We start from the raw sequence: 13359 nt of genomic DNA, 5'->3' as shown, positions 1-13359 counted from the left end.
CCTGTCCTGGCTCGCTCTCTCCTGTTGTGAGCTCTCTTTTCCTGCAATGAGGGAGACAAGTGGAGGTTGAGTGAGAATGAAGGAGTGAATGCAGAGATTGCATAGCATAGATATTTAGAAGGAGACAAAGATGGAGTGAGGTTGCAAGACCAAGGGCCCTCCCTGTGTGTTGTCAGTTGTGTTCAAAGCATCAGAGTGAGAGGGAGTGTGAGGGCTGCATGGTGGAATAGTTATGTGAATGTGAGCACAGAGAGAGAGGGAATGGGTAAGGGTGCATGGATGTGAGTATCAAGTGGGATGTGGAGGAAGAGATTGCTAAAGCTGAGTGCTGGTGAGGAAAGGCAATGGGGATCAGATTGAGGGTGATGGAAACTTCATACAGTACTTACTCTTCCAGTGCGATGAAGGTCATGGAATCTTTTCCTGCACTGGATCCAGGTGCGCCGTGTGAGCCCCAGGGAGTTGACTTCACCAGCCAGCTGTAGCCACACAGCCTTGGTCTGACTGGGAGGCCTCTTCCTCCCTGAAGAAGGTAACAGGACCTCCCTGTGGGCCCTAGCACCATCCAGCAATGCCTGGAGTGAAGCCTCATCAAATTTGGGGGCAGCTCTTGCCCTCCCGCTGGCCGTTGCTCCTGCAGGCTCCTGTGCCATCTCAATGGTGAAGCTTGGAAGCCTACAGAAGAAGTAAAGCTTGCTGTGGGCCCTAAAAGCAGCAGCAATGATGACGTCATATTCTGCGACTTTCTGACTGGAAATACTCAATTGCCAAGGCTTCCCACACGTTGGAAATCAATTGGCAATTGAGTGAAAACTCCATCAATCTCACAGACCCATTTAGATTCGTGTGGGAAACACCAAATTCGGGGAACCTGACAATTCCCCGCACCTGAGTTAAAATCGAGCCCAGAGGTTTAGGGAGAGAAAGTGTAACTTGATGGTATTAGGCCAGTATATAGTGTGTGTGGACATCTCTAATGCCACAGTTGCATTGTTTCATGAATATAGTACCGATCGAAAGGTGAGTTACTTTGAAAAGCATTTTATGCTAAATTCTAATGCAGGAAATGCAGGTATGAAAAAACAATTCCTCAAGATCAGCAGTAAGGTGGAACATTTTCACCTCGGTCCTTGCAAACAATTTTAATTTTAAAAATGTGCTGTTTAAAATGTGCATGGACCTGCCTCCTAGTTATATCTAACACCTCAGACCTATTCTTAGTCTGCTTAATACCTGTATTTTGTATGTCCATGCAAATGGTGTTTCACAAAACTCTGGTGGAAATACAACTTTTCCTATGTCTGATAGTTCTATCTAGTCGGTTGCCCAAAACTCAAAATCGAACCCAACAATGCTTTGTTGGCAGAAATAAAGTCAAATGATGCCAGTCTTTTTCAGGGAATAAAAGTGAACGCTTTAACATGCTTTCATTTTCAGCCTATTATTTCTTGAAACCTTAACATTGATCTGTTTTTCCAAGATGTTACACATGACAATAAAAACATTATTTAATTGCACAGCACTATTGTTTTCATGGGGAAGCTTCGGCTAAATGTATAATGGGCCAGAAATTAGGATCGGGGGCTTGCTGCGCGTGCAAGCCCCCGATGTGCACTCACCCGGCGCGCCGACATCTGAAGCCTGGGCCTGCTTGGAATTCCTGTCACTGGCCCGGTTCAGATGTCGGCGCGATGTGCTTGCCTGATCCAGTGGCGTAGTTAGTGCGATGTGCCGGCTGGGATCAGGTGAGCACTGTGCAGCCAATCAGGGAAGGGGAAACTTCATTCATGAGTTTGATAGTAAGAACTGTCAAACTCATGAAAAGTATGGGCGCCCAAAAGACTAGTTTAACTTTAAATAACATTTTAAAAAACATCCCAATAATTAAATAAACTATAAATAACTTTAAAAAACTATTTTAAACAATTAATCAAATTTTTGAAATTTTTTATTTTTTAAAGAAATCAGGTCTAAAAATAAACTTACCTCACTGTAAAGTCCTTAAAAACAATAAAGCTGTGGAAAAAATGTTATAATTTTAAATAATAGACCACTTACCTTCAAGAATCCAGTCCTTACGCCTCCTTTTTATATGTCTAAAAAGTTCAGGCCCTTGCACACGGGCAAACCTGTCAAAAAGAAGGAAGTTCAACGCGTGCGCGCAGAGTCCTGCGCGCACGCGTTGGACCTCTGAACCCCTTGGAGGAAATGCCAGTTTCCCGCACATGCGCTGTGCATGCTGAAATCCGGCACTTCCAACGGGCCCACGCGAGTACACTGTCCGTACTCACGCGTTGGGACCGGAATTACTGGCCCATTACATTGAAGAGCTGCCTGAGATAAAATGAAAAGCCATCTGCTGCACCATTGGTTACAGACAATTCTATTTCTAAAACTGAATTTCTGTTACAACTATGACATTGTAACTAGAGTGCATTAAATAAGAACATCATACAGTCTTTCTCACATCACGTGTCCAGAGGAATTGATGCTTCCTTCAGGAATGCGAACTTACGATTATTTTTCTGATGTCAGATTTCTGAGTTCTGTCCGTCCACCTGCAATTTCAAATTCCGTAAATTAGAAGTGAAATTTAAAACAAAATTGCAAAAAAAGCTTGCTGAGACGGGGGAGGGAGAAGGATGGTTAGGGAAATGATTACAAAGGAGATACGGATTATAGAACACCATGGAAAGCCAATGAATTTGTCATATGGCTAACCAGACCATCAAGAAAATCAGCTATAATCCCACTCAAACCACCACAGGAATAGGTGAATCAGACTGATAGCCCTTTATCCCAAAGAAAAGATCGCACAGGCACCCGAGGCACTGTGGGAATTAGGAAGAGTGGGTGCATGCAGCATTATGAAAGTAACATTTTACCTCTCGCTACCTTCTGGTTATTGCCATAGGAAGAACAGAATGGGACATGAAGGAAGGCTGACTTTCAGCATATGAACTGGCAACATGTAGAATGGAAGATATGCCTCAAGGGGACTTGGCAAATACATTTTTTTTTTGGGGGGGTGGGGTGGGGGTAACAGAATGTTTAAATTGGTTTTATAGTTCATCACAAGGAGGTATATTTTACTCTGTGTATAGAGAAAGATGCTTCTATTAATCATCATTCTAAGCGTTCTCCATTTAGTGAAATAATTTTTCTTGAATCAGTATACTCACTCACTGGCTTCAGTACTGCATTAAGCAGTGATGGCTCCACAATTGATCACTATGGTCGAATGTGTTGTAAACACAAATTGCTTGAAAATTCTTACCTGATAAAATTGCAGTGTGTTAAAACTAAATTTTAGAAATACCAGTTTTGATAAGTGCCATGTAGAATGATAAATGTGATCACTGCTAGTTTTGTTGCAGGACCCTGCAGTTTTCTATTGTAGAAACATTTGCCATCTGCCATCCAGCAAGTTTACATGGCTGGAAGGGTTCCTTAGGATGGAAAACAACAGCAAAATACTGCGGATACTGGAAACCCAAAATAAAGACAGAAAATGCTGGAAATACTCAGCAAGTCAGGCAGCATCTGTAGAGCGAGAAACAGAATGAAAGGTCTGATGAAAGGTCATCAACCTGAAACGTTAACTTTGTTTCTCTCTACACAGATGCTGCCTGACCTGTTGAGTGCTTCAAGCATTTTCTGTTTTTATTCCTTAGGATGGAATTGAGTTTCAATAAGCAGCACTATGGACTCTATTAGGATTTGGGTTAGTTGGGTTGTTTTCACACCTTGGGCTAGAAATTCGGTGCATTTACGCCTCTCGTAAGCGCCCCCCGGGGGCACTAACAGGGCGCAAAGGACTTTACACCCGGGCGCAGCACCACTAACGACTCCCGCTAAATTCAGGTAACAGGTAGCACCCTGCTCCATTACCATGCGCAGTGCCCCGTTTTCATCCTACCTTCAAAATTGGCCCGCGATGACAGCGACCTATTCAGGGGGCGGGAACAGAGTGGCAGGAGGCTCACTGGGCGCTAACTAAAGGGAAAGTGGTGGGCGGGGGAAAAAAAAAAAAATTGGCCAACTTACTTGTCACGGCCCGTTGCGTCTTTGAACAGGGGGGGTCAGTGCCGCGATCTGGCAGCCTGGCACTTCTCTTGAGTGATGGGCTGCTGGCATGGCACCCCATTCCCCGCTGGTCCAGGTAGGGCCCCGCAGAGTTGTGGGCTTGGGCCCTCCCCTTTAATGAGGGGAAGAGCCCTTCCAAGCGGCAGTGCTACGTGGCCCAGTGCGTAGCACTGCAGAACGCACCGCCCCGATATTTGGGGTTAGCTCTCTAAGAAGGAAGTGGAGCGCTTGAATTAGCATTCCACCTCCCTCTTGGGGCGCTAAAACTGAAGTTACCGATCACCGGTGCTATTTTTCGCCGGGCACCCAGGTGATGTTAGCGACCCAAAATGGTCGCTAATGAATTTCTCCCCCTTTGACTGCATGTAGGGCTGAATACTGTTTTGTCATGTTGAGGAATTTGAATATATTCCTGTACCCGAGGTAAACTAGGATAGGTATCCCTGCTGCTGTTCTCTGACTGAGGAACCGCAGTGGGCAAATATTGGACAATAGGAGGATATTCTTGAGTCCACTTCTAGCTATCTTTGCCATTCAGCTTGGCTTTGAGCTTTAGCAGATGCCTCCTTTGAAGAGATTCTGTGATCTGATAGGCCTGTTGCCATCAGATTACACCACTGAGCTCTTACCCTGTGGCATCAAGATTGACCTCGGAATACTTTGGCCATGGAAAACAAATCTTAACACACATTTCTGAAAAGATAACAAAAGGATCATTTAGTAAACATTATACAAATATCTTTTGTAAATTATAATAAAGCAAACTGATAGATTTGTTGCTTCTGTTGATTGAATATCAATTTTCCTGGAATTTTAATCTACTTATCCCTCTTCAGACCTCTTGACATCTTTTCCTTTGTTCTCAGGTTGTAGTGAGAGAAGCCTCTGGGAATGCCCTACTGACAAGACCTGTATCAAGCATACAATGATCTGTGATGGTTTCCAGGACTGTGCTGACAAAGCAGATGAAAAGAATTGCTGTAATTCATCACTGGCTTATGTATTTTTCTATTGCCAAATTGAATTATTTTGCTTCAGAGCATGTCTTTTTTAAAGTGTCGAGTGATGCTTTGCTTTTGAAACCTTCTTTCTGACCAATCCTACACAGCTAACTATACTGACTGGTAAATATTAATATAACCCTGCAGCTACTCAATGCACTGAGCATATTTAGCATTGTGCATTATGGCAATGTGCTTCCTCCACAACAACACCATGGCCTTTAAGACATGGCATTTCATGTCACACTAGGGATTTGGGAGCATGTGCACAAAACAAAATCAAAAGGTTCCATTATATGAACGTAGAGGCTATCCTTCCGGTAGCTATGAATCACTGGGCTGTTTCAAGTGTGTGGTATGCCCATAAGTCATTAAAGACAAACAGAAGTGTGACTGAGCTCTTTTTCAGGAGCAAATAGGCTTCCATAATTCACCACTCACTGTGCAGCATCTGCTTACCTCATTTATATGCTTGAGCATTAAAATTAAAAAAATATATATATTTGTATTTTAATACTGAAGATGTCGTTGAATAGACATGTCCAATTGTGATTTTTTTATGTCATATTTGTATAGTGATTAATAATCCAATCAAGAACAATAATATGATTTAGAACATACTTTTCAGAACCTCAAGTTTTTTTTAATGGAGAAAGAAGTACTGCACTTGCACACTGCGAGAGATAAAGAGATATATCCATTTAATTTCAAAGAATCAGCCACTCTTAAATAATAGGCTGGCGTGCAAGACTGACTGCAGCTCCTTCACCCAGCTCAGTTGCTGAGAACACACCAGTACCATATGGGAAATGGTCGGAATACTTTACAGCAGAGTGTGACAACATATGTTTAAACTTATGTTTACACTCTCTTTTAAGTGGGTGCTTTACAAAATTTGTTTTGGATTAAAAATAATCCAAAATTTGTAGAATTCAAAAGAGAACCAAATTGATGCAACAAAGCTCTTGATATCCCAAAATTTATAATCTGTTTTTACACTTGGAAGAATCTGCTTTCTTTCTGAGTCAGTTATACTTGAGGAATTTTTGAATGAAGCAATAGTCTAAGATGGATTTTCTTGTGGTGTTGTATTATTCTCTGAGAAAGTTAGGCTTAGTTTATTTTAAATTTTTAACTGTCCTGTTCTGCCAAGAAACAGGACTGAATATTTTACGCCTTACTATAAAGATATTTCTGATTCCTTGCCTTTTCTTCTTCCCAGCATCCTGTAAAGATAATGAGGTGGTCTGCACTAACCATGCCTGTGTGTCCCGTCACGTTTGGTGTGATGGGAGGAGAGATTGTCCTGATGGCTCGGATGAATGGAACTGTGGTGAGTGTTTCACAGTAACCTCTGGCTGATTGGGACGGTAACCTTAACTCATGGGCAACCTGACCCTGCTTCAGTGATCTAGGCGCAAAGTACTAATAATTGCTGGATTTTGGACTGGTGACTCTGCTACCAGCTTTGTTCAATCGATCGATTATTAATGCCGCTATTTATTAACCTGGTGCACCATAGATACATAGAAGATAGGAGCAGAAGTAGGCCATTCGGCCCCTCAAGCCTGCTCCGCCATTCAATGAGATCATGGCTGATCATCCAAATTCAGGACCCTGTCCCTGCTTTCTCCCCATATCCCTTGATCCCTTTAGCCTTAAGAAATATATCCAACTCCTTCTTGAATATATTTAATGAATTGGCCTCCACTGCCTTCTGTGGTAGAGAATTCCACAGGTTTACCACTCTCTGGATGAAGAAATTCCTCATCTCTGTCCTAAATGGCTTACCCCTTATCCTTAGACTGTGACCCCTGGTTCTGGAATCCCCGGCCATCGGGAACATCCTTCCTGCATCCAGTCTGTCTAGTCCTGTTAGAATTTTATACGTTTCAATGAGATCCCCTCTCATTCTTCTAAACTCCAGCGAGTATAATCCCAGTCGACCCAATCTCTCCTCATACGTCATTCCTGCCATCCCAGGTATCAGTCTGGTGAATCTTCGCTGCACTCCCTCCATGGCAAGAACATCCTTCCTCAGATAAGGCGACCAAAACTGCACACAATACTCAAGGTGCGGTCTCAAAAAGGCCCTGCACAACTGCAGCAAGACATCCTTCTTCTTGTGCTCGAACCCTCTTGATACGAAGGCCAACATACCATTTGCCTTCTTAACCACCTGCTGCACCTGCATGCTTACCTTCAGCGACTGGTGCACAAGGACACCCAGGTCTCGTTGCACTTCCCCTTCTCCCAACCTATTGCCGTTCAGATAATAATCTGCCTTCCTGTTTTTGCCACCAAAGTGGATAACCTCGCATTTATCCACATTATACTGCATCAGCCATGCTTCTGCCCAATCACCCAACCTGTCCAAATCATACTGGAGTTTCTCGGCATCCTCCTCACAGCACACACACCCACCCAGCTTTGTGTCGTCTGCAAACTTGGAGATAATACATCTAGTTCCTTCGTCTAGATCATTTATATATATTGTGAATAGCTGGGGTCCTAGGACCGATCCCTGCGGTAGCCCACTAGTCACTGCCTGCCACTCGGAAAAAGAGCTGTTTATTCCAACTCTTTGCTTCCTGTCTGCCAACCAGTTCTCTAACCAAGTCAGTACCTTGCCCCGATCCCATGTGCCTTAACTTTACACGCTAATCTCTTATGCGGGACCTTATCGAAACCTTCTGAAAGTCCAAATACACCACATCCACTGGTACTCACTTATCTATTTTACCAGTTACATCCTCAAAAAATTCCAGTAGATTAGTCAAGCACGATTTACCTTTTGTGAATCCATGTTGACTTTGTCCGATCCTATCACGGTTTTCCAAGTGCTCTGCTATTACATCTTTTATAATGGACTCTAGCATTTTCCCCACTACCGGTGTCAGGCTATAATTCCCCGTTTTCTCTCTACCACTTTTTTGAATAGTGGGGTAACATTAGCTACACTCCAATCCATGGGAACTGTTCCAGAGTCTATTGAATTTTGGAAGATGACCAGCAATGCATCTACTATTTCTAGGGCCACTTCCTTAAGTACCATAGGATGTAGATTATCAGCCCCTGGGGATTTATCAGCCTTCAACCCCGTCAATTTCCCTAACACCATTTCCTTACAAATACTGATTTCTTTCAGTTCCTCCCTCTCATTAGACCCTATGTTCTCCGACATCTCTGGGAGGTTATTTGTGTCCTCCTTTGTGAAGACAGAACCAAAGTATGTATTTAATTGGTCTGCTATTTCTTTGTTCCCCATTATAAATTCCCCTGATTCTGACTGCAAGGGACCTATTCTTGACTTCACCAATCTTTTTCTCTTCACATATCTATTAAAGCTTTTACGGTCAGTTTTTATGTTCCCTGAAAGCTTACTCTCATATTCTATTTCCCCCCTTTTAATTAATCCCTTTGTCCTCCTTTGCTGAATCCTAAACTGCTCCCAATCCTCAGGTTTACTGCTTTTTCGGGCCAATTTATATGTCCTCTCCTTGGATCTTATGCTATCCCTAATGTCCCTTGTTAGCCACGGTTGAGTCACCTTTTTTGTTTTATTTTTATGTCAAACAGGGATGAACAAATTCTGTAGTTCATCCATGCGATCTTTGAATGTTTGCCATTGCCTATCCACTGTCAACCCTTTGAGTAACATTCCCCAATCAATCCTACACAACTCGCGCCTCATACCATCGTAGTTTCCTTTATTTAAATTCAGGACCCTAGTCTCTGAGTCAACTACTTCACTGTCCATCTTAATGAAGAATTCTATCATAATATGATCGCTCCTACCCAAGGGGCCTCGCACAACAAGATTGCTAATTAATCCTTTCTCATTACATAATGCCCAGTCTAAGATGGCCTGATCTCTAGTTGGTTCCTCGACATATTAGTCCAGGAAACCATCCCGTATACACTCCAGGAATTCCTCCTCCACAGTATTGTTACTAATTTGGTTAGCCCAATCTCTATGTAGATTAAAGTCACCCATGATAACTGCTGTGCCCTTATTGCACGTGTCTCTAATTTCCCGTTTAATGCCATCCCCAACCTCCGCATTACTGTTTGGAGGTCTGTATACCACTCCCACTAACGTTTTCTGCCCCTTGGTATTTCTCAGTTCTACCCATACAGATTCCTCATCATCAGAGCTAATATCCTTCCTTTCAATTGTGTTAATCCCCTCTTTAACCAGCAATGCTACACCACCTCCTTTTCCTTTTTGCCTATCTTTCCTGAATATTGAATACCCCCGGATATTGAGTTCCCAGCCTTGGTCACCCTGGAGCCATGTCTCCGTAATCCCAATCATATCATATCCGTTTACCTCTATTTGCACAGCTAATTCATCCACATTATTACTAATGCTCCTCGCATTAAGACACAAGGCCTTCAGGCTTGTTTTTTTTTTTTTTTAACACTCTTACACCTTTTAGAATTATTATTTACTGTGGCCATGTTTGATTTAAACCTTTGATTTCTCTGACTGCCACCTTGGTTTTTCTCCTTCCTGTCTTTTGCTTCTATCCTTGTTTCTCTTTCCTCTGTCTCCCTGCTCACGTTCCCAATCCCCTGCCATTTTAGTTTAAACCCTCCCCCAGAGCACTAGCAAATACTCCCCCTAGGACATCGGTCCCAGTCCTGCCCAGGTGCAAACCGTTCGGTTTGTACTGGTCCCACCTTCCCCAGAACCGGTTCCAATGTCCCAGGAATTTGAATCCCTCCCCCTTGCACCATTCCTCTAGCCACGTATTCATCTGAAATATCCTTCTATTTCTACTCTGACTAGCACGTGGCACTGGTAGCAATCCTGAGATTACTACCTTTGAGGTCCTATTTTTTAATTTATCTCCTAACTCCCTGTATTCCGCTTTTAGGACCTCATCCCAGTTTTTACCTATATCGTTGGTACCTATATGCACCACGACAACTGGCTGTTCACCCTCCCCTTCCAAAATGTTCTGCAGCCATTCTGAGACATCCTTGACCCTTGCACCAGGGAGGCAACATACCATCCTGGAGTCACGTTTGTGGCTGCAGAAACGCCTATCTATTCCCCTTACAATAGAATCCCCTATTACTATAGCTCTCCCACTCTTTTCCCTCCCGTCCTGTGCAGCAGAACCACCCACGGTGCCAGGAAGTTGGCTGCTGCTGCCTTCCTCTGATAAGCCATCCTCCCCAACAATATCCAAAGTGGTATATCTGATTGAGAGGGGGATGGTCACAGGGGACCCCTGCACTACCTGCCTGCACCTACTACTCTGCCTGGCGGTCACCCATTCCCTTCCTGCCTGTGCAGCCTTTACCTGCGGTGTGACCAACTGCCTAAACGTGTTATCCATGACGTCCTCAGCATCGCGAATGCTCCAGTATGTATCCACTCGCAGCTCCAGCGCCGCAATGCAGTCTGTCAACAGCTGCAGCTGGATACACTTCCCGCACACATGGTCGTCAGGGACACAGGAAGTGTCCCTGATTTCCCACATAGCGCAGGAGGAGCATACCATGGGGCCGAGCTGTCCTGCCATGACTTACCCTTTTATTAATTCAAATTAAATTAAATCAAATTAATGCCACCAATTACACTACAATTAAATGATATGCTGAAGGGCCCTGGTTTACCAACAGTCCCCGCTACACCACAGACACCCTATAATCTATAAACCACAATTACTGTAAAACTGCTGAAACTACGTAACTCAAAAGTTCTGAGAAATAAGAGTTTTCTCAGCCCCATGCTGATAGGCTAATGTCACTCTTGTAACCAGCTAGCTACTAGAAAATATTCAGTGCTGTAGAAAAGCACCAGGGGTCTGCTCAGTGCTACAACATAACTGCCATGTCGATGCAATGTACTAAACTTGTCTTCAAAAGCCATCTTACAATATATTGCAGCCAAGAATCTGAGTCAAATTAATAGAATGTAATTGTTCTTAAATGTACAATTCTGTTACATTGCAAAGAATTAGTTCAACACTGTATACCCTCCGTTATTTAATGCAAGAGTGAAATTTCAGCCATGTGGTTAGAGATCATTTGCACCTACAAAGTAAGTTATATTCTTGTTCTTTGTATATTTACAGCCCATTAAGGCTGAAAATGTAGGTGTGAATCAGAGATTTCAATGCTATGTATTTGAATTTTTAAAGGAAGGCCTGCATTTATATAGCGCCTTTCACAGCCACCGAATGTCTCAAAGCGCTTACTTTTTGAAGTGGAGTCACTGTTGTAATGTGGGAAACGCAGCAGCCAATTTGCACACAGCAAGCTCCCACAAACAACAATGTGATAATGACCAGATAATCTGTTTTTGTTATGTTAGTTGAGGGATAAATATTGGCCAGGACACCGGGGATAACTCCCCTGCTCTTCTTTGAAATAGTGCCATGGGATCTTTTACATCCACCTGAGAGAGCAGCCCGGGCCTCGGTTTAACATCTCATCCAAAAGACGGCACCTCCGACAGTGCAGCACTCCCTCAGCACTGCACTGGAGTGTCAGCCTAGTTTTATGTGCTCAGGTCCCTGGAGTGGGACTTGAACCCACAGCCTTCTGACTCCGAGGCGAGTGTGCTACCAACTGAGCCACAGCTGACACTAGAGGTTTAAGGAGGTTGATTCTGTCAGCTAGACTTACATATGGTGAAGTACACCTGACAGATTAATAAATGGGAGGGAACTCTTCTCATAGCCCAGTTGGTAAATTCTCTGCCTTGTGTGAAACTGGGCCACATAGACCAGAAAGGTTGTGGGTTCAGTCTCCAATCTGTGCTTTGTTAGCTGACTTCAGGCAGGCTGACAATGTTGTTGCTACAGTTGGCTACCAGCAGTCCTATGCTACAGAGGGTAAAAATCAGCCAAGGCTTCCACTCCTGATCAATGTCCAGGGACTCCTGCTGAAGAGTGTGTTTGTTGACCTTGAGTTTGACTTGGTTGTGATACCACTCTGGTCAAACGGCCTGAGGATACTGACTTTCAGGAGAGATAGGGAGAAAAGGATGTAAATTTCTGGTGTTGTAAATTAAAAACAAATCAAGGGAACTTCATTGAAATTTAACAAATGTACAGCTAAATGCAGAGAATCTGAGATTACTCATCCTTAGAGTGGGGTTGGTTACGGGGAGATTTAAGGAGCTGTTTGAAAATTATGAAGTATTTTGATAGAGTAAATAAGGAGAAACTGTTTCCACTGGCAGGTCGGTCAGTAACTAGAGGACACAGATTTAAGATAATTGGCGAAAGAATCGGAGAGGAGATGAGGAGAAGATTTTTTACGCAGCAAGTTGTTTTGATCTGGAATGCACTGCCTGAAAGGATGGTGAAAGCAGATTCAGTATTAACTTTCAAAAGGGAATTGGATAAATACTTGAAGGGGAAAAATTTGTAGGGCTGCGGGGAAAGAACAGGGGAGTGGAACAATTTGGATAGTTCTTTCAAAGAGCCGGCACAAGCATTATGGGCTGAATGGCTTCCTTCTGTACTGTATGATTCTATGATAACAAAAAGATTGCTTCTGTGGTTTGTTTACAGTGTCACTGTCAGACAGTGCAGCTTCCTTGCCTCAGCTAGTTGTGCACAGGTCGACCTCTGACTATCACGTATGTGCTGACGATTGGCAAGAAGATCTCAGCCAGCTGGCCTGCAAGCAGTTTGGTTTAGGGTAAGGTCAGTAGCTTATAGTACTGTAGATTCTTGACTAAGGAGCACTTTCAACACTCAAATTCATTTGCAAATTATCTGCAGTATGTTGGCCTGCTTAGCCAAGACGTGTTGATTCACATAATAAGTGCTCCTTTAAGACGGTTTTTATTGAATTCAATAAAAGTTTACCTACTTTTGGGGAGAAAAAAGGCCACTTCGACAAAGTACTGAAACGTTGGGTTGTGGAATCATTTTATAATTGAGCTTAATATTCCTGCAATGAATCCAGCCTGGGAATAGCAAATAGCAACAACTGTATCAAAAGTAGAAGTGTGAACCCCTTGAAGAAGCACTGGAGGGGACGAAAGTACCTACTGAGTCCTGGCAGATGTGTGCGAGGACTTGAATTTGACTTTCAAACATCATGTGTTGCAGCATGACCCTGCCGAGGATGTTATCTAGTTTAAAACAGATCACCTTGCAATTTATGATGGATTTGCAAACAATGAAAATATTCTGAAGGAGTAATGGGCAGGCACCCAAGTTTTATAGACATCCTGTAAATGTTTTAACACTGATAGATACTGTAATTAGGGCAATGTACCTTTAAAGAATGTTTCTAG

The 13359-nt window shown here is 43.2% G+C and overlaps 1 protein-coding gene across 3 annotated transcripts in view; it reads left to right on the top strand.

The window, feature by feature from the left end:
• Window positions 1-13359, top strand: part of corin (corin, serine peptidase) — a 302839-nt gene that overhangs the window by 248906 nt on the left and 40574 nt on the right. For all 3 annotated transcript variants that reach the window (XM_085969754.1, XM_085969736.1, XM_085969744.1), the window contains 3 exons: window positions 4953-5066; window positions 6310-6420; window positions 12626-12755. In XM_085969754.1, the coding sequence (XP_085825880.1) occupies window positions 4953-5066; window positions 6310-6420; window positions 12626-12755 (355 nt within the window). The remainder of the gene's footprint in view (window positions 1-4952; window positions 5067-6309; window positions 6421-12625; window positions 12756-13359) is intronic.

This window comes from Somniosus microcephalus, chromosome 2 (genome assembly GCF_052327205.1).
Source record: "Somniosus microcephalus isolate GS21.2 chromosome 2, FLI_Smic_1.0, whole genome shotgun sequence".
NCBI classification, from domain to species: Eukaryota; Metazoa; Chordata; class Chondrichthyes; order Squaliformes; family Somniosidae; genus Somniosus; species Somniosus microcephalus.
The sequence above is the reverse complement of the archived record's forward strand: the minus strand, read 5'-3'. Positions and strand labels throughout refer to the sequence as shown.